The sequence below is a fragment of the Pan paniscus genome, chromosome 6 (assembly GCF_029289425.2).
Source record: "Pan paniscus chromosome 6, NHGRI_mPanPan1-v2.0_pri, whole genome shotgun sequence".
Classification (NCBI taxonomy): domain Eukaryota; kingdom Metazoa; phylum Chordata; class Mammalia; order Primates; family Hominidae; genus Pan; species Pan paniscus.
Window position 1 is genome coordinate 178,409,509 of NC_073255.2, and position 23,731 is coordinate 178,433,239.

The 23,731-nt window shown below is 39.0% G+C and overlaps 1 protein-coding gene across 7 annotated transcripts in view; it reads left to right on the forward strand.

The window, feature by feature from the left end:
• AGK (acylglycerol kinase) overlaps window positions 1–23,731 on the forward strand; it is a 102,594-nt gene that overhangs the window by 74,481 nt on the left and 4,382 nt on the right. For all 7 annotated transcript variants that reach the window (XM_034965116.3, XM_008965947.7, XM_008965944.5 and 4 more), the window contains 5 exons: window positions 7,750–7,829; window positions 10,802–10,859; window positions 15,085–15,235; window positions 15,650–15,747; window positions 23,105–23,175. In XM_034965116.3, the coding sequence (XP_034821007.2) occupies window positions 7,750–7,829; window positions 10,802–10,859; window positions 15,085–15,235; window positions 15,650–15,747; window positions 23,105–23,175 (458 nt within the window). The remainder of the gene's footprint in view (window positions 1–7,749; window positions 7,830–10,801; window positions 10,860–15,084; window positions 15,236–15,649; window positions 15,748–23,104; window positions 23,176–23,731) is intronic.

Genomic DNA, 23,731 nt, shown 5'->3' on the forward strand with positions numbered 1-23,731 from the left:
ACAAGACAAGAAAGTACTCAAAAGCTGATGGAGATATCACAAAAGATGTAGCCTGCAGGTGTCCTACTCGCCAATTTGAGACTCTTTGAATATTACAAAGAACAACAACGATGGATCATAACCTTAAAAATGAAGAATCCATGAGTTTCCAGTGATATTTCAGGATTGCCAGCTTGAAAATGCAGAAGGAATGATAGAAAATCGCCATTTTTAAAATCACCTGCGTAATAATTGATTCAGGTAGAGATCATCAGTGAATACTAAAACCACTGGATAAAAGATTGTTGGGAAACAAAGCCCACAGTCTCAAAGTATCTCAGATTACTTAATAATTTAAAAGGGAAAAATATACTTTGATAATGGAGAAATCTAGTGATCAAACTTAGCATCATGAATAATGGATAAACTGACATTGTCTGCCTCCCGAAGTGATATACTGAGAAGGCTATAACATCACCTATGTATTTTGCTGCACAAAGTGTTAACTAACTGAATATAATCATGAAGAATTAGACAAATCCAAATTCTAAAAGCAAAAATTGGACTCATCAAAAAATGTCAATGTCATGAAATCCAAAAGAAGGTAGACAGTCTGTTCAGGATTAAGGAATACTAAATAAATAACTAACTGCAGTACAAGAGCCTGAATTGGAAAAATGAGAAACAATGGCAATCATGAGAGGCAGTATTGGAACAATTAGAGAAATTTTAGTATTAACTATATCTTAAATATTATGTATTGATGTTAGATGTCTTGAGAGGGACAGTGGTGTTATGGTTAAGTCTGTGTATGTTCTTGTTCTTAGGAGATGCAAGATGAAATATTTAGTGGTACAGGGTCATGAAGTCTGCAATTTATTGGCAAATTTAACATCTCTGGAGAACATATACACATAGATAAAGCTAATGTGGAGGAAATGTTGGCAGCTGGTGAATCTGGGTGAAAGCTTTAAATGGTGTTCATTGTACTGTTTAAAAATTGTTTTGGTTTGACACTTTTCCAAAATAACTTTGAGGGTAAGAAGGTCCAGTAGCTGTTGTCAATTCTTGATCAGGGTTCTCTATTAAAAAATAATTTAATTCTTAGAAAACAGATATTCTCACTTGGATAGTAGTTACATAGCGATTCCTTTTTCATCTAAACTCTTATTTTTTTTTCTGGAAAGGGCAAATTCCTAGGAAGGCAAAGCTGCGAAGTTAAATAACCCTATAAATAGTGAGCCTCATGTTCTTAGATTTGGCCTTAAAATGTACCAGCTACTTTCAGGATGAACATCTTATATTCATTCACGTTCCCTGGTATTTGTGAAAGAAGGATCCTCACTGTGTCATGATTCCAAACTTCAATCCCAAAAAGTTGCTGTTAGTTACATAGAGCTTGCTATATGTATATTTACAACTGGTGAACCCATGAGCTTGCCTTTTATTTTCTTCTCGTGCACTGATGTCTGGACTCTTCACCATGACCTCATTGATCATGATAAAAGTGATTTAAATTGCAGTCGATCTTTTAGCATATAATAAAGCTAACTTGTTTTCATAAAATGGGATGGCTATGCTGAAATTTCAGCCTAAGAAAGGTACTACAGATTATTATCTATGGAGATACTATTTAAAATACTGTTATTACCAAAGGAGGTGCATCAGGATACATCTCAATAACTGATTTATTCTTTCTTATATATGTGTTAGAAGTAATCCATCCCAGAGTATCTGAGATTTAACTGGAAATTCTTGCTGTGCTTTCATTTATTTATTTATTGAGACGGAGTCTCACTCTGTCACCCAGGCTGAAGTGCAGTGGCACAATCTTGGCTCACTGCAACCTCCACCTCCCAGGTTCAAGCCATTCTCCTGCCTCAGCCTCCTGAGTAACTGGGACTACAGGCGCATGCCACCACACCCAGCTAGTTTTTGTATTTTTAGTAGAGACGGAGTTTCACCATATTGGTCAGGCTTGTGTTGAACTCCTGGCCTCCTGATACACCCACCTCGGCCTCTCAAAGTGCTGGGATTACAGGCGTGAGCCACCGCGCCCGGCCTGTGCTTATATTTAAATGTCTCTTGTCTCTTTTATGTTTTTCTTTGAAATATGCTGATTTTGTGAATTGATGAAACCAGTATCAAATTTACCACAGGCTCTGTGTATTGATGACACAACCCAGGAAGAAAATTCTGAAAATCAGTTCCTAGAAAACGTGGTACAACAGTCTCTGCTCTGGTTTCTGAGGAACCCAACTAAGTTGGATACATTTTCTCTTTTTTCCTTATTTCTGAAAATTAATTTCAGAATATGGGGGAAAAGATTATAGACAAAGCCTTGTACTATAAGCATTATAGATAAAGCCTGATACCACATTTTTCTTCTTTTAAAGAACAATCCAACCCTATTAAACATATGTCTGATGATTCTCCATAGATAAAAGAAATAGTTCTTGGAAACAATAATGCCTTATATTTAGCTTTTTAGATTGTTCAATCTGTGTTCACATTTCACTTGAATCTCCCACTCAGTGAGGAAGTCGAGGTGAGATTCGTATCCTCATTTGACAGGTTAGGGAAAAAAAGAATCCTTTGATTATGACGAGTTGTGCTGGAGATGTAACTAGAATTTAGATTTTCTTTCTCATAGTCTGTTGGTTTTTCCACTTAACTGCTTTGTCCAGGTGGCATCATAGTTGGCACCATTCCATGATTTTTGAAGGGCAGTTTTTCCCATATAGACATCTATGATGCCTGATAACTTGACTTTAAAGTAATTACTGGGAAGGTTTATAGAATTCTTTGTAGCTTTTTCTTTTTGTTTTTTCAACTAGATTCTTAAGACCCTGCCAACCCAGAACCAAATAAGGCATAGAGGGGAGTTCATGGGGAGTTAGAACCTTTCCCTTTTCCCTGTTTGCCATTCCTGGCTAATTACATGGACTCCTTCTTTTTAGACCCTGGCTTTGATGATTCTCTTAAGATGATGCTTGAAGCTGCTTCAGAACTCCTTTAGAACACCTTCTACTTTGTTTCTTTCTCTTTATCTAGGATCCCTGACATTTCCAGATTAGGCATCTATCTAGTTTATAGGACTTGTTTTCTTTTCAGTGTTCCTTAAGCGTTTATTCCAACCCGCTCGCTCCATTATTTTCTTCCACAAACCCTAGGCCATTTTCTCCCAGGGATTTACTGTTTCTAGGGGAGGCTGTGAATTGGGGCAGCACATCTCCTTTGCTGTGAAGATCTGACTGTGTGCTTGTCTTTCTTTTTCTTTTTGTTTTTGTTTACTGACCCAACCATCTCAAAATTTGACTGCCTACCCAGATGAGTGGGTTAAGATACAGTGGGACTTTGTCTATTATTGGCTTCTACTTTGTCCATCTGACCTTGCATGCTTTTTCTGTGTTCATGTGTACCCCAACAGGGACTAGTCTCTCCATGACTGGTCCTCAGGGCTCTTCTGAATCCTGACAGTCCGATGCCCATCTGGAATACTAATTATTCTCTAGATCTGCTCACACATATTCTGCCTTGCTGGCTCATTTCCTGTTGTCCAGAGCCATTCTCACCTTTTGCTAGGACACAGCACTCCACATCAGTGGAACTTTGGGGTCACAAGGCTTTTTATTTAATTCTAATGGAATGTTCCTAAAAACTCTTCCCCCGAGATGAAGAAAGAGAAAACAGGGTTAGAGGATCAGTCGGCAACCCTCAGTACTTATCTCAGCGCTTCTTGCCTACACTACATGCTTTAGAACAGCATTTACCAAGAAATACGAATTATACAAAAATGTCCTCCCAAAGAAGGGTTGCACAGTTAACAACTCAGGAAAGCTGTATATTGTGCTTCCTCTTTTGGAAATGTGTAATGTACATTAACATACTAAAGACTCTAAGAAGAACTGTAGTAAACATAACTGGCTTCAAACCAAGTAAGTTTGGTATTTTCCAATTTATTTCACCATGGAATCTTCTATCATCATCATCAGCAGCAGCAGCATCATCCTCAGACATAGCACTTGTTAACATGTTATGAAACATTTGGGGAAATGATGCTAAAGACATATACTGTTATTTCTCTCCCTTGGACTAGAATCACTTTCTTCTCTCCTTTCTCTTCTTTCCAGTTCTTTCCAATCTCTCCTAATCTAGGTACCTTGTTTTTTAAATGCTGGCCAAATAGTGCAAAATTGCAGTTAGATAGGAGGAATAAGTTTTGAGATCTATTGCACATCAGGGTGACTATAGTTGATAATAACGTATATTTAAACATAACTAAGAGAATAAACTTCAAATGTCTCACCACAAAAAAGGATAAGTAAATGAGGTGATGAATATTTAATTAGTTTGATTTAATCATCCCACATGTCAATTACATTGTACCCCATAAACATATACAAGTGTGATTTATCAATTAAAAATAATAATTTATGTTTTGTTTTAAAATTTATATTTTCCTTGACCATCTCCTAAGCTCCCCCCACCCATTGTACAATTGTACCTACTTCCCTGATACTCAATAGGTATCTCAATATAAATCAGAAGCCTTTGGTGTATGAAAACTTACCACACTATTATACTTACTTAGCAATTTTGTTAAGTTGAAGGCATTAAGTGGGATTTAATTTAGACAATTTTTAGATTCAGTTCTAGATGAGAGAATTAAGAGGGACACTGACAAGCAACAGAGGGGGTTGGGTAAACAAGATAATGAGGCTGTAAAATCATGGCGGAACAACGGAAAGACTAGACGTTTAGCTTGGAGAGCATTAAGGCTAGGGAGGGAATGTAAGTGCTTCGAGGCAGGGAGTATGTTAGTGTGTTCACCATTGTGTCCTCAACTCCCAGCACCATGCTTGGCTGAGTAGGGGTTCCATCAATACTGAGTGGATGAGTGAAAACATACCTGTCTTCAGATACATGAGAGGTGAGGTTTGTGAAATTCCAGTGAGGGTAGGAATATTTTTGGCTCCTGTAAAAGCTTTATGAGGTTATTCTGTCACCTCATTTTATGATTAAATATAGTAATTTTTAAATTTTATGTATTATTATAAATTTTTACTATTGGCCACTCACTGCTAGCAGGTGAGGATACAGTGCTGATAGCCCCTTTATACACTCATAGGAGATAATGTAGAGAAGGTTGTTTAAGCAAAAGATGACCCTGTTTTCAGAGGTAGAAGCCAACGTTCAAAAGTTAAGTGACTTGCCTAGGATCACTTAGGTATTCTGTGAGGATTCTCACTTCAAAACAATTCTACGTTATTATGCCATTTTATAGATCTTTAGTGGTCAGCATGTAACATTCCTAAGAAATAATACAGTCTTTAAATGATCACTTATACTTTGATAAAATCATCACTTATTACACCCCAAAATTCTGGAGTCATCTTTGACTCCCTCATTCAGGCAAGAAGTCATGTTGGCTCTACCTTCAAAATATATCCAAAATCAAGCATTTCTTCTTGCCTCTGTTCTTACCACTCTGGTCCCAGCTGCCTTCATCTTTTATCTGGATCATTCCAGGAGTCCTCAAATTCTTATCATTCCCTCTCCCCTTGCCTCCCTACAATCTGTTGTCAGCACAACAGCCAGTGTGTGGTCAGGAATTAGAGCATGTCACTTCTCTGCTCAGAGCCCATCAATAGCTTCCCATCTCCGAATAACACCAAAGTCATTCAAAGGCCTTCAAGGCCAAACACAGTCCAGTCCCTTTGACCTCTCCGGCCTCATTTGGATTTCTCATGTACTTCAGGTCTCTGTTCAAATGTTAGTGCATCATTGATATCCTCCATCACCTCCTTATATTAATAAGCAATCCTGGGCGTGGTGGCTCACACCTGTAAGCCCAGCACTTTGGGAGGATGAGGCAGGTGGATCATCTGAGGTCAGCAGTTGGAGACCAGCCTGGTCAACATGGTGAAACCCCGTCTCTACTAAAAGAATACAAAAATTAGCTGGGCGTGGTGGCGTGCACCTGTAATCCCAGCTACTCAGGAGGTTGAGGCAGGAGAATCACTTGAACCTGGGAGGCAGAGGTTGCAATTAGCCGAGATTGCGCCACTGCACTCCAGCCAAGAGTGAAACTCCGTCTAAAAAAAAAACAAACAAAAAAACCCCAAAATTTAAAAATCCTCCTTACCCTCAATGTCTTTGGGCTGTTTTTTCATCCCACTCTCTCTGCTTTCTACTATTTCTAGCTCCTTTATTGTTGGTACATAAAGCAATGATTAGAGAAAAATCTTTTTCCTTACCATTCCCTCTTGGTTGCTGATGCCCCTGTGCTGGCTGTCTTATGGGTTCATGTGTGAATTCTTTGGGATTCCTCCCCATGGCGTACATAGTTTTCTGATGTTAGAGATCTGTTCTAGCTCCACCTTTTTCAACTTCCTGTGGAGAGCATCCAGGCTTGGTTCTCTCCACAGCTTCTAACTACTGGGATACTATCATCCCTGGGCTAGGCTCTTAGATGGGGTATTGTCAAGATGACTCAAAGCCCTGTTATCTTACACAATATCCACTAGGCACCCAGAAAACTAATATGTCCTTGCTGTACCAGCCACTGAGTTGCTGCACGTTCTCCTTTTTTCTCTGCCATTTCTCTCTGGTTCCCTTGTCCCTTACTAAAGCAGGTACAGAGAGTGAAGATGCAAGTCTACTGCACAAGCAGATACTCGACAAAGGGATGAGAGGCCAGCGTCCTTTCCTTGCAGGCTTCTTTTATTGTGTTTGATTCTCCTAGAAATTTCTCTGATTCTCCTAGTCATTCCAAAGCAAGTGACCTGCTTTTGGCGTAGTGGAAACAGGAGTGAATGTGGTGTTGGGGGAAGCACTCTTACCCTTGCGGAGAAGACAGCATGCTTTCTCTAGGCAGCGACTTGCACTGCCAAGGATTTGCCTCCAGTTCCTACTCTTCTCCTTGCACTGGCTGTGGTGGGAATCAAGCTGGTTCTGCCCACTTTTAGCAACTTCTGTGGAGTCTTATGTAGCATTCGGTAGCTCTCTTTAGAGTGTGGGGGCACTGGGTGCCTGTCAGTTTTCAGCTCTTAGACTTTAGATGAAATTCTGAGCTACAGGAAAAATTCCATTTAGAATCCTGGTACCTAGATTATTTATAATTTTTAAGGAAGGTTCAGGGTAGAGTATAAACTCTTAGGGACATTGGCTGTATTGTGCATTTTTTCTATATATTGCTTAATTCACTGATTTATTAGAAACTCACTGATTATAATATGCAGTATTTGGCCATAAAGCACTGGACCAAATCCAAATCACTTTTTATTTTGACTTTTTGTAACACGTATTTGACTGTATTTTCAGATATTCAGGTGAAACATTCTAGAGTACCAGGATTCTGATCTGACTTGAGAGCTCTTGATCCTATAAGGAAAATGCAGGCTTAAGTTATCTTTGCCTTGGACAAGTACATGAAAGAAAGGAAATTCTAGCTGATCTGACTACTGACTGGCTCGAGAGGTAACATAGTTAGATACTCTCAAATTTACAGTCCAAAGTATGACAGTATGTTCCCCTGCCAGCAGATTCATGAAACCTGATGTGTAAAAATTACCTTCATATTACAGTGTGGCTTATTCAAGTATTTTTACTAAGCACTCACAGGGTTAATGTCTTTAATGTTTGAGCAGACTTTTTAGAATTTTGGTTTGATGAAAAGTAGGCCATGAACATTTGCTGAGTACTTACATGTAAAGAGTTCTGAGTGATTGTAATCATGAATTTAAATGAAATGTATTTAACTTCCAGGGTGAAAAGGAACAGCCTGTATTTGCAATGACCGGCCTTCGATGGGGATCTTTCAGAGATGCTGGCGTCAAAGTTAGCAAGTAAAGGATTACTATATTGATGTGTGATGTTTTTTAAAAAAATCTTATTCTGTCCCTGCCTTTCAGGTTTTAATTCACAGTGATCTTCTGGGAATAAATTTGGTGGGCCTGGAGGTTGAATTATGTGTGAATAATGGAGGTAGGAACAATCAGGTAGAGGTTTATGTCCTATATGCAGAAAGGCTGGGGCAAGTTGCAGCTTCCTCAACACTAGCTGGGCAGTAGCTGAAGAGGAGAAGGGTATGTCTCTATTTTTAGACACACTATTTGAGCATAGGTTAGGCTCAAGCTAGGCTGTAGGGAGAACTGGATTGCCTATCATTCTGCAGCTGCTTAGCTGGGTACCAAGTGGAAGGGACTGCCTGGGCTACAGCCTTACGGAGCTGTTGCAGTCAGACGACTTTTCCTGAGAGGTATTTTTGTGAAGGCCTCGCAGATTGGGAGACCACAGGCCGCTGCTCTTAGAGGAGGAAGAAAGGCGGCGCCTGGCTGTGCTGTGAGATGGGAGAAACAGGCCTATCGAGGAGCTGATTAGAGGGCCAGTGTTGGCTTTTCATGAGAATTGACTTATTTTTGGAGAATCCATTGTATGCAATGAAACTCTTGGCTTGGAGAGAGGGTGTGTCATGTTCCATTTGCTGTGGAGAGGTAAAGTAGGCAAGGGCTTGCTGAGCAGGACTGAAGGGGACACCATGTGAGATTCGCTTCATACCTGGTGGTGGTATTTTCTCTTTACCTTTTCTTAAAATCGAGGGCTTACAGTTTGAGTATAGTTTAAATGAATTGTGGCTGATCTCACACATAGCTCTCAAGAAATTGCTCTTTCACTTAATAGGCCAGCCTGCCATGCTTTTTTTTTTTTTTTTAACAGAAATTTCTCTCACTTGTTTCACTTTATTATTCTTGCTAATGAGATTCCTGACAGTGAAATGTCAAAAGAGAGACATTACCATATTATATTACATATTGCATTCTGAAGTATTTCACATCTTTTTATTTGCAAGTGTGCCATGATTATGGGATTCCACAAATTACCTTGTGTTTGATCTGAAATCTCAAATCCAGCAGCTCAGCAAGAGAAACTGCTTAGCTTTCCCCAAAAAAGTCTGGTTAGGACAAATTGCTTTCCAAAATGTGTTAAGCAACAAGAAAGCACAGTACAGGTCAACACTTTTAGGACTATTTTATATACTAGCCCCATATCTCGATTGGTTTCTGCACAAAGAATTTTAAAATTCTGATTGTTATTATGTGCTACCTTGGCTAGGCCCATCCACAGAGTTGCTGTTTGTATTACGAAAGAAATGGTAGAGATATGAGAAATCATTTCCTAGCTGGCTGTAGGAAGACTACAAAGACAGTGGCAAAATGTACTATTGGTAGAGGTGAAGGAAACCGAGGAAATTTTAGAAGGTAACTGCCTGAGTTGAGATGACCTTCTACTTGGCTAACTAGGGAAAGAAGCAAGCTATAAAGTAAATTTTAAAAAATAATAACACAAAAAATCAGATGATCAAGGGCCTCATCAGTAGTAGCACAGTATCAACCTGAATAATAATTTAGAATGTTTCTGCATTCCCTCTTGGATTATATCTAAGCTCTTTGTCTGTTATTCCAGGCCCAACTTACTCTGTCATCACCCCTAATTATATAATTATGTATCTTTACTTCTAAGCTTTTCCCTCTTTCTCTGACTGTTATCCTATTTCCCATACTCTAAGTTTTGTACCCTGACTTTATTCTGTGCCATTTTATAGGCATGGCTGCTCCAGTGATTTTAGGCCCTTAATGACTTTGTCTCTTTAATTCCCCTTACCAATAAGCAGTGATCAGTTTATGCTTTTCCTTATAGTCATTCATTGTTTGCTTTTACATATTTGGGTCTTATTTTCTCAAATCATAAGCTCTCAAAGGTGGGAAATTTATACTTTATATTTCTTCTGTTTCCTCCGCATTCATAGTGAGTGCTAAATAAATGTATATGATCAGAATCAACAGAGAGCAGTTAATGTTGAGTGATTTGTTAACAGAGATAAGTTTTAAGAGAAGAATCTATTTTATGCCATTTTCTAATTCTGATTAGGTGTCTTCCTCTCTCCAGTAGCTTTTATGTATTTAGCAATATGCAATAGATTCTCATTATTCCCAGATTTAACATTTGCCATTTTAGAGCTATATAACATGAGTAATGTGAAATTATGCTGGTTTACACATTTTTAATTGAGTGTGCCTATGTGCATTTGTGTGTGTGAGAGGACATGGTGTACAGGATCTAGTCATTTAGCTTGGGATCAGCACATCAGAGCATGCAGTGTTTGCATCTTAGTGTGGCTGTATCATCCTTTACTCATAGCTCTTTTGAACGTACACTTGACCCATTGTATCCATAGATGTAAACAAATGCAGACACAGAATATTTGGGGAAAAAAATATTCCACAAAATTCCAAAAAGCAAAACTGGAATTGGCTGCACACTGAGTACTGTGTTGAATCCGTGCAAATAAAGTGATGTGTAGGCACTGTATTAAGTGTTATAAGCAAGGTAGAGATGATTTAAAATATGCAAGAGAATGTACATAGGTTACGTGCAAATATGCCATTTTATATCAGGGACTTGAACATCTGCAGACTTTGGACTGAGGGACAACTCTATACCAAACTGTATTCTATGGCTTAAAGGATGTGTTTAAAGGATGTTGTGAATTTAGTGACTCAAGGAGCCTGGTTATATATCTCTCATAAATTGCAAGAATCTTTACTGCATAACTAATTACATATAACTTGACAAGGCATCAAAATGTGGATTTAAAATTGAATGTAATACTCTTTTATACTAAGCCATAACCTCCTAGCTACCAGAATAGCCACTCATAGCAGAGATGTAATTCTAATGTATTGTCTGCCGTGAATGGTATCTATCACGATAGTTCTTTTGATATTCTTATCAGATTTTTATCTTGGTCTTTTCACAGGTACTGGTATCTTGGGCCTCTAAAAATCAAAGCAGCCCACTTTTTCAGCACTCTTAAGGTAAATGTGATTTACAGTGTAGAAATTTGCTGTGTTATTTTGTTGTTTCTCTGTAATGCATATATTTGGTATTTTTTTTTAATTACTTACTACAGATGAATGTGGCATGCTTCAACACTAAAACAGGGCATGTTTGATTAAATACAAATACAGAACGCATTCCTGTTTTGATAAGCAATCACCCTTCATCTACCAATTCATTCCCTCTACTACCAAACCCATATTTAATCTCTCTTAAGCATTCTACTTGCCTTTGCTATTAATTCACTCTCTTGCCCGACAGACCTTGAGCATAATGACATATTTCTCACCGATTATTTTATGCTTGTCTATGTTAGTACCTGGAAATGAATTGAAGATTTGTATCTGAATATATAATATCTAATTGTACAGGTTTGTGTTTATATCAGTAGGTTTCAAACTATACTAGCTAAATATGGGCGGTGGTTACTGTATTGGAGAGTATAGATAGGGAACATTTCCATGATCAGAAAAAGTTTTATTGGGCAGTGCTACTCTATATGATACAATAAAAAATACTGGCATAGAGAAAAGCCTAACAATTTTTATTAGTGAAAATGCTAATAGAAAAGTCATCTTTAACTGTGGACTACAGACTATATTCAGCTTTTATGCAAATCAAAGTGGTATACTGATAGTTTGTCTGGCCAATCTGAAAATTGGCAGATGGGGTTTGAATGTAGTGAGAAGGTTGGTTCCACTGTTAATATTCGGAGTTATTGAGTGTTTTTCTAATTATAAAAGTAATACATGTTCCTTGCAAAACATTTGGAAAACATAGCTTCCTTTACCTTTTAAAAAAATTCTGGCTGGATTAAAAGATTAAATGTAAAACCCTAAAATCACTGAACTACTAGAAGTAAATGTATGTGATTTTAAAAATGAACTTGGCAGGGCAAGGTCTTTATATACCAAGGGCAAACTGGATTAGTAAAATCGGTTATTCCTCGAGTTTCATTGGTGGAGTTGTGAGTGCATTTAGGAAGAAACAGAGTAGCTACATATTTAAATGGAATATAAACTGTTTCCACTATTTATTCAGCAAACAATAGTTGACATATGCTTGGGATACAAAGTCAAATGAGACAGTTTTCCTGCCCTCAAGAAGTATTCAGATACTGGGAGGGAAGTGTAAGTAAATCAGCAGTTTGGCAAGTGCTGTGAGAGAAAGATAGAAAGACTAAGAAGGGAGCAGAGAGGAGGGGCATCTAAATCTAATGAGGGTCAGAAAATCTTCCCAGCGGAGGAGACACACTAAATTTTGAAACATTTAAAGGCTGTGTGAAGTCACAGTGGTGTGACATGGCCCTTAATTATGATTAATGCAGTAAAATGGCAGGAAGTGAAGCCAGTGGGTTAGGTAAGGGCAGGTTATGGCGGGTTTTGATGTGCAATTTGACTTTTATCCTTAAAGCAATGGGGAGTTATTGAGTCTTAAGCAGAGGCATGAAATGAGCAGATTTGCATTTTAGAAAAATTGTTTTTTTCTAAACAGAAAAACAGGATGTTGGGTAGCTCAAGGCAAGGACATTAGATAGAAGATTGTTAAAGTAGTCAGGTGGGAAGTGACGTATAGACTAAGGAGGTAACAGTATTGACAATAGAAGACGGATTAAAGAACTGTTAAGTTAGAACCTCAAAAGTCAGAAGAATGTAGGATTATCAGATTTCTGGTATGAGGGACTAGAGTTTGGTAACTGGAGTTTTCCACTGATGTTGGTAATACTAGAGTAAATCAAGTTTGTGAAGAGAGATGAAATTTTCAGTTTAATCTATGTAGAGTTTAACATACCTGTGGTACAGACAAGCAAAGATACAATTGTGATTTAGGTCGGAATTCAGCAGAGAGGTCTGGACTAAAGAAACATATTCAAATGTCATAAGTGTGTGAGCGGTGTTGAAACCATGGGTTGGGTGAAATTACCATTGAGTACAGATGGCCAGGAATATCCCTAAGGGACATAAACATTTAAAGAACCACCAAAAATGACTGAGAAGTGCTAAGAGAAAATGCAGGAGAGAATACTAACATAGAAGCCAACAGAAGAGAGAATTTCAAGAAAAAAGTAAGAGTTTCGAGAAGCAAAAGCGAAGACTTTAAATATACAGACAAGAGAGTATCCATCGAATTTGGCAGCCTCCAAAAGCTGGGCAGCCTCCAAAGTGTGGTGGCTAAAGCCAGACTGAAGAACATCAAGAAATAAAAGTGATGTAAAGAAGTGGAGACAGCAAGGACAGGCTTCAAGAAACCTGACTTTGAAGAGAAGGAGATAGGGAAGGCAAAAGCTGAGAGAAACATGGGGTCAATATGGAGTTTTTAAAAGTGGAGAATATCCATGTGTTTCTAGACTGAAGAAAAAGAAAAGAATGTGAGGAGGTGAGAAGGGAGACAGAAAGCATGACTGAATTGGCAAAATCCAAGAGTGGGTAGAAGGGTGTGGGATCCAGAGTACTGGATTGTCCCTGGACAGGACAAGGGACACCTTTTTTCATTGATACAGGAGAGGAGTAAAGGGTAGGTCCAGATGGAAATGAGATTAGAGAAAGTTAAGGTATTCTCACTGATGTCCCTGATATTCTCACTGAAGTGTAGGAAGCAAAGTGATCCTGTCAGAAAGGCGGTGAGTAGTGGGATGGGGTATCCTGAAGAAAGATGAATGTAGGAGGAGGCTTAGGATTATCAAGTAGCACTGAAGACCTGAGGCTAACAATTTGTAGACATGAATGCTCCTTTGGGTGACTGCTTTTCCCTGTATTAATACTCAGCAGGAGTATCATTTTCTCCTCTAGTAATACTGAGCCATGATGTAAGAGTACAGGAACTTAGTGACAAGGCTGATCCAGAACTGGGGCTTTTTAGGACATATTGTAGAAGAATAAAGACACAGGAAAGCCAAGAGTAAGTGGAAAAAGAAAGCAATTGAAAGTAATTGACTATCAGTTTGGCAGTGAGGGGAAAATGAGTGGTCAGGGAGTAGAATCCTCAATGTGATTGAAAACTTGGTGCAGTTAGGTCTTCAGGGGCCCACAATAAAATCCCTCTCTTCCTCTTTTTAGTTTGAACCAAGGTATGAAAACAAATGCAGGAACTAGGCAGATGAAGATCAAAACGTCATCTTTATAAATGTCAGCAGGAGTGGAGGACAGAGCACAGATATGTGGTCTCTATCTGATCTCCTAATACTGTGAACTGAAGGTGTCCATTGAAACAGCTCCTTCAGGGCAGAGACCACCACAAGAAGCTAATTTTCACCACATGAAAATTAGAAGCAGTGACCGTTTGAGACAAGGACAGCTGCTGTCAGAGAGAAAGGAAAGGGCTGGATCCATGCATTGGTCCTTCTAGACTTGGGGAGGAGTGAGTAAGCGGTGGAGTGAGAGAAGCCAGTGTTGCTACTGCTTTGTAATTCACCACCTGGAAACTTGAGAACAGGGAAGCATTTCACCCTAAGAGACACAATGGGCACAAAAAATCAACCAGAAGAATATGGGATGTGATTAGAGAGCAGGATCTCAGGGTTTTAGATTTCCAAAGTGGAATAGTTCTGGGTGACATTAGGGGCCAGGATGTGGCCATGGAAATGGGTGGATGTGGTGAATCAGAGGTGATGTCAAGGGCTGAGAGGCTGGGGTATGGTTTTAATTATTCATGCGGTCAGGATGTGATCCAGGGTGACACTGGACTTGGGATGCCAGGACGTAGAAGACAAAAAAAATTAGAGTGTGAGGGTGATGGGCTTTGAAGCAGAAGTGAGAAGCCTTGGGCTGGATTGTGAGCCTGGGCTAAACCATTCTGGCCTGTGTGTGGAATAAGATTCCAGAAGTGAGGTAGGTACTTGATGCAACTGGATTTCCTCAGTTTCATTTTGCATCACCATCCGTAAGCCAAAGATAAATTTATTACGGATGACCCTATGTTCATTCACCCTCATTTTGGACAAATGTAAATGGTGGTGGTTAGCCTATTTTAGGGGGAGCAATGGAGGCAGTACTTCCTGAATTCATGGTTTTTAAGATGTAGCTTTAAGAGGAAAAGAAAGCTTGAGGATTCCATGCTCCAAACTCGCATTCCATCCAGTGAGAGGAGATTATTAGTTCACTTTCTAGCACGTATAGGTAGACAAATAAATAACTTTTGCAGAGAGAAACTCCCAGAGTGGAATTGTACATGCATAACAAAATTTTTCTCTCTCCACATTAAAAGGAGTGGCCTCAGACTCATCAAGCCTCTATCTCATACACGGGACCTACAGAGAGACCTCCCAGTGAACCAGAGGAGACCCCTGTACAAAGGCCTTCTTTGTACAGGAGAGTATTACGGAGGCTTGCGTCCTACTGGGCACAACCACAGGATGGTGAGCAATGTGGCGACTAAAGATTGGAGGGCCCTGGTCAGTTTAGAAGTGCCCTAAAGTAGACCTCCAAAATCAGTTTTAGAAACTTAACTAGAGCAGGAGAAGCCTCTCAGGGATCACTGAATTCATCCTTCTGTGTGCCACCAGAGCAGGCCCAAGCAATGTGCCATCAATGGGCATAGCAGTCTCTGTGCACAGTCTTTCTGTTAATGTGACTGCTTTTGGTAGTGATGTTTTAGGCACAGAGATGCCATTTTTACCTCTATGTATAAGAAGCATGAAATAAATAAAATGAAGGCAAAGAGTCAGCAGAAAGGTTGAGAAGCTGAGCTGAGCAGCTAGCAGCTAGCCGTCCGTGGTGGGTGGTGAAATGTTAATGGAAGAAACTGACCTGTATCTAATGGATTCCCACAGCCCTTTCCCAAGAGGTGAGCCCGGAGGTCTGGAAAGATGTGCAGCTGTCCACCATTGAACTGTCCATCACAACACGGAATAATCAGCTTGACCCGACAGTAAGTGTGCTTTTTTATTAGAAAAGCATTTGGTACCTAAGAAAAGTGACAATAGCTATAGTCCTCTCCCACTAATTCAGTTATTTTTGTTTTTACCCTGTGGAGACAGAGAGGGCAGTGTCAGGAGAAAGAGGATGTGGTGTGCCTTTAAGGAATAACAGCAATGAGGAGAAGCTGCCAGCTGCAGGAGTGGCATAAATGCTTCTGGGGCTCTGATTACATGTTCTGCTCATTGCTTAATTGGCATTCAGAGAACTTAGGGCAAGAGGGCTTTAGAAATGAAAATTAGCTATTCCCATTTGTCACTGGAAAAAAATTGTGGAACTTTTACTTGAGTAAATATCCACGATTTTTGTGACTATACTAAATATGTCAAATTAGATCCTCAGGAGAAAAATACCCACACACATACATCTGTATCTATATCTACATATGATTTATTTAGGCCCAATCTATAGGTATGCACTATCCCATACGGTAGCTATTAGCCACATGTGGCTAGTTAAATTTAAATTAATTAGAATTAAATAAAATTCAAAACTTAGTTCCTAAGTCACACTCACCACATTTCAAGTGCTCAACAGCCATATGTAGCTAGTAGCCACCATACTGGAAAGCACAGGTATACAGCCTGTCCGTCAGTGCAGAAGGTTCTGTTGGGTGGTGCTACTATAGACAATACACCCAAAAGTATTGAAATAAAGCAGGCATTGGCAAACTGGTCTGCCACCTGTTTTTGTATAGCCCAGAAGCCAAGAATCTTCTAATTTTAAATGATGCAAAGAAAATCAAAAGAATAATTTTTGTGAACAGAAAAATATGTAAAGTTCAAGTTTCAGTATCCATAAATAAAGTTTTATTGGAGCACAGCCATATTCATTCACAAATATATTGTCTGTGGCTGCCTTTGTGCTACAGGGGAGAGCTGAGTAGTTGTGACAGATTGTATGGCCCAAAGCCTAAAATGTTTATTATCTGGTCACTTACAGAAAAAGTTTACTGACCCTAGTATAGAGAAAACCTTGGTAATTTATATCAATGAGAATGCCAATAGGAAAGTAATTGTTAACTGTGGACTAATTACATTCAGCTTGTATGCAAATTAGTCTGTTCACAGTTGTCTAGGCCAGTCTGAAAATTAGCAGATGGAGTTGGAATGTCGTGAAAAGTTTGATTCCAATATTAATAGAGTGATAAGTTTGATTCTAATATTAATGTTCAGAGTATTGAGATGTTTTCTAACTATGAAAATAATACATGTCCATTGCAAAACATTTGGAAAACATAGCTCCCTTCACCCTATAAAAAAAATTCTAGTTTGATTAAAGAACTAAATGTAAAATAATAAAATCATTAAAGTAGTAGGGTAAATGGCACACGTTTATACCTATGTAACAAGGCTGCGCCTCCTGTGTATGTATCCCGGAACTTAAAATAGAAGTTTGAAGTTAAAAAAAAGTATTAGGGTAAAATCTAAGTGATTATCAGTATAAAATTAAGGAGGACAAGGCCTCTCTAAGCATGACATTTAAGGCAAAAATCATATTGATGCATTTGTCTTTTTATTTAAAAAGACATTCTAAACAAACTTTTAAATGACATATTGGGAAAAATATTAGCATGTGATAGACCAGGAATTCACTTTCCTTTTAACAAGCTCTTAGGATAAAGCAATGAGAAATGGGCAAAGGACTAATATAAAAAGTGAGCAAGGGGTAAGAATAGAAAATTCATAAAAGAAATAAGCATATGAAAAAATAGCTTATATTTGCTGATTATTTACTACATGTGAGGCACTGTCCTAAGAATTTTACATAATATTATGTAATCCTTATAGGTAGATATCTTTATCTGCATTTTGTAGGTAAGGAGACAGAGTGATTTCAGCAAAGAAATGCAAATTAAAATAGTAAGATTGAATTGTCATGACTAAAAAACATGTTATAGATTAAAAGCTTAGTGGTGGTGTGTGTTTCTGATGGGAATATAGATTGGAATATCCTGTCTCAGCAATTTGGTATAGTATACATAAAGTGTCTAAAATATATGCATACCTTCGGCCCTATTAACTGTATTTCTAGGAATTTATCCTACTGAAATAACCTGATGAATATATAATGTAGGCAGTCCTTTTTTACATAATGGAAATCTGAAAAACACTGGTGAAAGTGGATATGTGAATGCTAAAAAAAAAAAAAATAGATTCTGTTCCAGAGGAATTTAAAAGAGAAAGATAAAATGTCTAATTATACATCTCCTTTATACTAAGTCTTTAATAATATGTATTCCGAGTATTTTGTTCATGTTCTTTACCATTGTTCTTTTCTCTGATGACTGAGTACCCCTGAATGGATTGAGTTCAGTGAGTATGTGACTGCGCTCAAGATTAGCCACACTCACAATGCCAAGTGCTTTTTATCTTTGTGCCTATTATAAAAGTATACGATACTGTGCCGCTTATCACGAGTAGCAGCAAATTCATTTGTTTCGTTTTTGCACAATTCTTTATAAAAATAAAAGCAAATGCAATACAATAAAGGCAATGTAGCTGCCGTGTAATAGCTCAAAATGTTCACTTATTAAAAGCAGCACATTCAGTGTATGAAAGAAGCTGTAGGAGTATAGAATGTGTGAAAAGTAGGATCTCTTATACAACTATGCTCACTGTATAATAGTAAAATATTTGCAATGAACTAATCAGACTGAATAAATTTTGGTACATTTATTAAAAGTCATATCTATTTTATATATGTATTATTTTCTATCTATTGACATGGGAAAAATAGGTGAAAAGTTTTGCAACATAGTTCCATTTTTCTTTAAAAAGGAAATACCTCCACTTATAAGTGAGTTTTGTGAATGATGGAGGTAAAGCTCCAATTTTATGTTCTTTCCAAATAGAAAGCCAGTTGTCCAAGCGCCATTTATTGAAATCTCCATTTTCCCCCACTGATCTTCAATAAACCTCTGCCATACATCATGTCTATATACATGTAAATGTTTCTAGTCTCTTTCTTCTATTGTTGTTCCATTTTCTCATATTTATACTAATACTCTGCTTCTCTTATTATAGTTTTATAATAAGTTCTATGTTTTTCTCTTTTTACACAGTCTCTTGGCTATTCTTAGCTCATTTGAGTTCTATAAATATTTTAGAATGTTTATTAAATTCCACATAAAAATGTTATAATATTGATCTCACTGCATTGTACCCATAGATCAATTTGGAGAGAAATGACATTTCTACAATATTGACTCCTCTAGCATATGAACGGGGTATATCTCTTCATTTATTTAGGTCTTCAATGTCTTTCAATGAAGTTTTATAGTTTTCTCTGGAATATCCTGTCTTTTGCTGGATATATTCCCAGTTATCTTAATTTTTATGCTATTCTAAATAATATCTATTAAAATTTCATTTTCTACCTGATTTAGTAGATGGACATATAATTGATTTTTATATCAATGCTGAATCAGCAACCTAATTAAATTATTATTAATTATTCTAACTTTCTTTCAATGAATTCTTTCAAATTTTCTACAGATTTAGTCATGGCCAATGCAAATAGTGCAAGTTTTGTTTTCTCTCTTCAAATACTTATCCTTACAATCCTTCATTTTACTTAGAGCACTGGATAGGACCTCAGTACATGGTTAAATAGAAGTAGCAATAACAGGAGTCCCCATCGTCTTTCTTATTTCTGATTTAGAGAGAAAGTCTTCATTGCTTCATGCTTGTATTTAATGTGCTTTCTTTTTTTATAGACACCCTTTATCAGATTAAGGCAGTTCCTTTCTATTCCCAGTTTGCTAAGCATTTTTATCTTTCATGTTAAATATCTTAGATATTTAATTTTATCAAGTACTCTTCCAGCATCTATTGAGATAATAAAGTTTCCTCATTTAATCTGTCAAAGCAATAAAATGAACTGATTTTTGAATGTTAATGTGAGACTTTTGGCCAAGATGTAGCAAAAAGCACCAGCTTTATACCTTAAACACCTTAAAAATTGGACAAAATCTTTGAAACAACTATATGAGACATTGGTATGAGACAAGCAGCATAGGACAGTGAGTCCAGAGAGCAAGAAATTGAACACAGTGAGCCTGATGCTTGCCCGAGGTGACTGCTGGAGAGAGGCCACAGCCTGCGGAGAGGGAGCCCACACAGAGCCCATGCCCTACCTCAGTTGAGGGGTCTTTGAGAATTTTGAGAAATCAAGGCAGCTAGAATTGCAAGGCAGGATACAAGAGAGCCCCATGGAGAGGAGAGCCGCACCCAGAACCAAGCTAGAGGTTTACGGAGGTGTCCTCTGGAATCTTCAGCTGAGTACTGACAGGTGCATGCATGTGAGAAACCACCACCCAAGACAGAGGTTGAGTTACCTACCAGTGAGCAGGCGGGACAGTCTCAGGAGAGTCAGTCCTCTCACAAAGCCAGGAATAGTTCGTGTTCAAACCAATTAGAGTAGAAAATCCTCTTCAGACATGGGGCATTGGGTAGTGTCCTCAGAAAGGTATTGCCTCACTAGTGAGTCAAAATTAATTCTAGACTAAAGGCTGCCCTCTTCCCTGTTAACAAAGCTAAAGGCTCACCTCCAAAGAACCACAGTTTCTTTCTAGGTAACTTAATTGTGCCTCCAGAACAAAGCTTTAGAACAGGGGTCAGCAAAGGACAGCCCACAGGCCCGACTATCCTGCTGCCTGTATTTGCACAGCCTTGAAGCTAACAATATTTTTTACATTTTTAAATCATTGAAAAAAATCAAAAGAAGAGTATTTTTCCCCGTTACGTGTGGAAATTGTCTTCAAATTTCAGTGTCTTTAAGTCAAATTTTACTGGAACACAGGCAGGCTAATTCATTTGAGTATATTCTCTGGTTGCTTTCAGCTACTATGGCTGAGTTGAATAGCTGTGAGAGAGACCTCATGGTCTGCAAGCCTACAGTGTTCACTCTCTCGCTCTTTACAGAAAATGTTTCCCGACCCTGTTCTAGCTGAAGTGTGGCTCTCCCCTGAGTTTTGCCTTTCCCACAGTCTTTAAGCAGTGGCTGTGCTTTCTTTCTTTTCCTCCCCTTGTATGCTGGGCCTGGTGACTTGGTGGTTGTCCTCCTGACTCATCACTGCTTTAACCCATTCTTCCTCCTCCTCTCTAACTACCCCCCCCCAGCCCCACCTCTCAATGTCCTATTGTCAGAGCAGATCATTGCTCCTGGGAGCTCCTGAACCCTGGGCCATTCTTACACATTTATCTATAATGTTAATTCCTAGCCCACTGTCTCCCTCTCCAATCTACTCCTGTCTTAATTCTCAACACGGCAGCCAGAGTGATCCTATTGAAATGAAGCCAGAACATATTTCCCTCCTTAGAACCCTCCAGTGGCTCTCTGATTCATTCAGCCTAAGAGCCAGCTTCCTCGCCATGGTCTATGAGGCTCTGCTGATGTAGCTCCTCTCTTCCCTGTCTTCCTCACTTGTTGCCCCTGTCATTCGCTCTGCTCCAGCTACACGGGCTTCCTTGCTGTTCCCTGCTGTCAGACATGTTCCCCCAGCACCACCTGAAGGCCTCCGCCCCAGTAGTTCCCCTTGTGTGGATTGCTCATCCCCGGATTAGGGGTTCTCAAAGTCCAGTTCTCAGATCAGCACATCAGTATCACATGGAAGTTGCTCGAGATGAAAATTCATGGGCCTCACCCCAGATCTACTGAACCAGAAACTTGGGATGGGGCCAGAGTCTGAGTTAAAAAAAAATTATTTTTATTGATTGATTGATTGAGACGGAGTTTCACTCTTGTCACCCAGGCTGGAGTGCAATAGTGCGATATTGGCTCACTGCAATCTCTCCCTCCCGGGTTCTAGGGATTCTCCTGCCTCAGCCTCCCGAGTAGCTGGGATTACAGGCGCCTGCCACCACACCCGGCTAGTATTTGTACTTTTAGTAGAGACGGGGTTTTCACCACGTTGGCCAGGCTGGTCTCGAACTCCTGACCTCAGCTGATCCGCCCGCCTCAGCCTCCCAAAGTGCTGAGATCACAGGTGTGAGCCACTGCGCCTGGCCAAAAATTATTTATTTTTTAGTTGACAAACAAAAACCAGAGTCTGAATGTTACCTGCTCTACAGTGACACTTGCTAAAGTTTGAGAACCACTGCCCTGGATGGCCACATCACTGACTCCCTCACCTCCTTCAGGTCTCTTCTCCAAGGCTTCTCCACGGGACCCCCTTTTTTGTAACACAGCCACTGCCATCAGCGCCACCTCATGTTCCTTGCTCTGCTTCTTTGATCTTATTTTCTAATAAACTCTAATATAGTTGTGGCATCCTTATCTTCTAACAGAGTTTATAATTTACTGTTTTACTATGATCGATCTATTCCCTCCAGTCTCTACAGTAGAAAGTAAGTTCTTTGTAGACAGAAAGTCATGTGGGTTTTGTTCATTGGTGTAACCCAAGCTCCGTGGGTTCATGGTGCATGACTGGCACTCAGTAAGTAGTTAAATAAAAGGTGAACTTTCAAAGTCATCCACTTTATGTTTTGTAATTCTTAGTTGAGAGTTCTTTGTTAGTTACCCTTTAATCTTAGGCAAAGGCTTTAAGGCTCTCAGAGGCCTCAAATCCTGGGCCTGAACATTTTGAACCTACCCCAAAAGAAACAAGACCTCTATTTGAAGCTGACATAGAAGTTGTGGGATTGATTTACAGAGGGCTAGGTTTGTATGGCTAGTCACGGACTGGTAGCAAATTATGGGAACTGGTCCAAGAACCAAGTCTGTTTTGATAGCCATTTTGTCGTAGCTCAAATCATCCAGAGCTTTCTGTGGCTGGAAATGGAAAGTTTTTAAACATTACCATAGAATAAACGGATTGCTGTTTTCCAACTCTGGTTGCACACCAAATTTGTATGTAGAGCATTAAAGAAGCACAGGCACTTGGGCTCTCCACACCAAGCAGCCGATTCCATGCTGTCATGTGAAGCTCATGTACAGTGAACACTGAGATTGCTGGGATGGGCTGAAAGCTTGGCCTGCAAGGGAAGTAATCCTAGAGACTAGAACAGCTAATAATTACTAGTGAGTGACAGAACGTCCAGAACCTCCCACTCTGAGTTTTGTTTGCTTATGTAGTAAAAAAAAAAGCCAAGCAATGGAGATGAATTTTCTATAAATTATACCTCAGTAAAGCTCTTAGTGAAAAAAAAAAAAAAAAGACTGAAAATAGGTTTGGAATTAAATCACTACAAGTAGAGTCCCCTATCTATACATAGCTTCAAACTATGAACCATCCAAGCTGAGGATGACAACAGGCTGCATTAGCCAAATTTTAAGAGTAATGACGTTAGTGTTCTTAACCATTTTAGAGCAAAGAAGATTTTCTGAATATCTGCATTGAACCTGACACCATCAGCAAAGGAGACTTTATAACTATAGGGTAAGTGGACTGGGGTTCACAGGAAATGAGGCTTGTGATTTTCTCAGATTTTACTATTCAGAGTGCCCCATGAAGTCTAAGACAGAAATCCAGCCAAAGCCTTGTCTTGTTTGGGAATTTCGATGTTATTTCTTTCCTATGGGCTGACATGTATAGTGCCCCTCTCCTATGCTGGCCATCACTGTTCATTTTGTGGGGATCAGAATGTAAGAGCAGTCTTTGTTTTTCAATTGAAACCAAAGAATTCAATGAAGCATGACACAGCGTCAAGAACTTTGGTTTCAGGGTCAAAGAGCTGAATGCAAATTTTGGTTCTGCCACTTACCCGACGTCATGACTCGGATCATTTAGCATCTCTGAATTCTTTCCGTCTACAGAATGAAATAATCATCTCTGCCGATCTCAGGACTGGCTTTCAGCCTTGAGTAAGAGAATGTGTGTCAAGCCTTTTTATATTTTGAAGCACTTCACAGTATCCATTACTATTTATGTCAGTTCACCATGTCCTCCTATTCCCAGGGCCTTCATGAAAAACTGGAAAAGGTATTGAGTACCT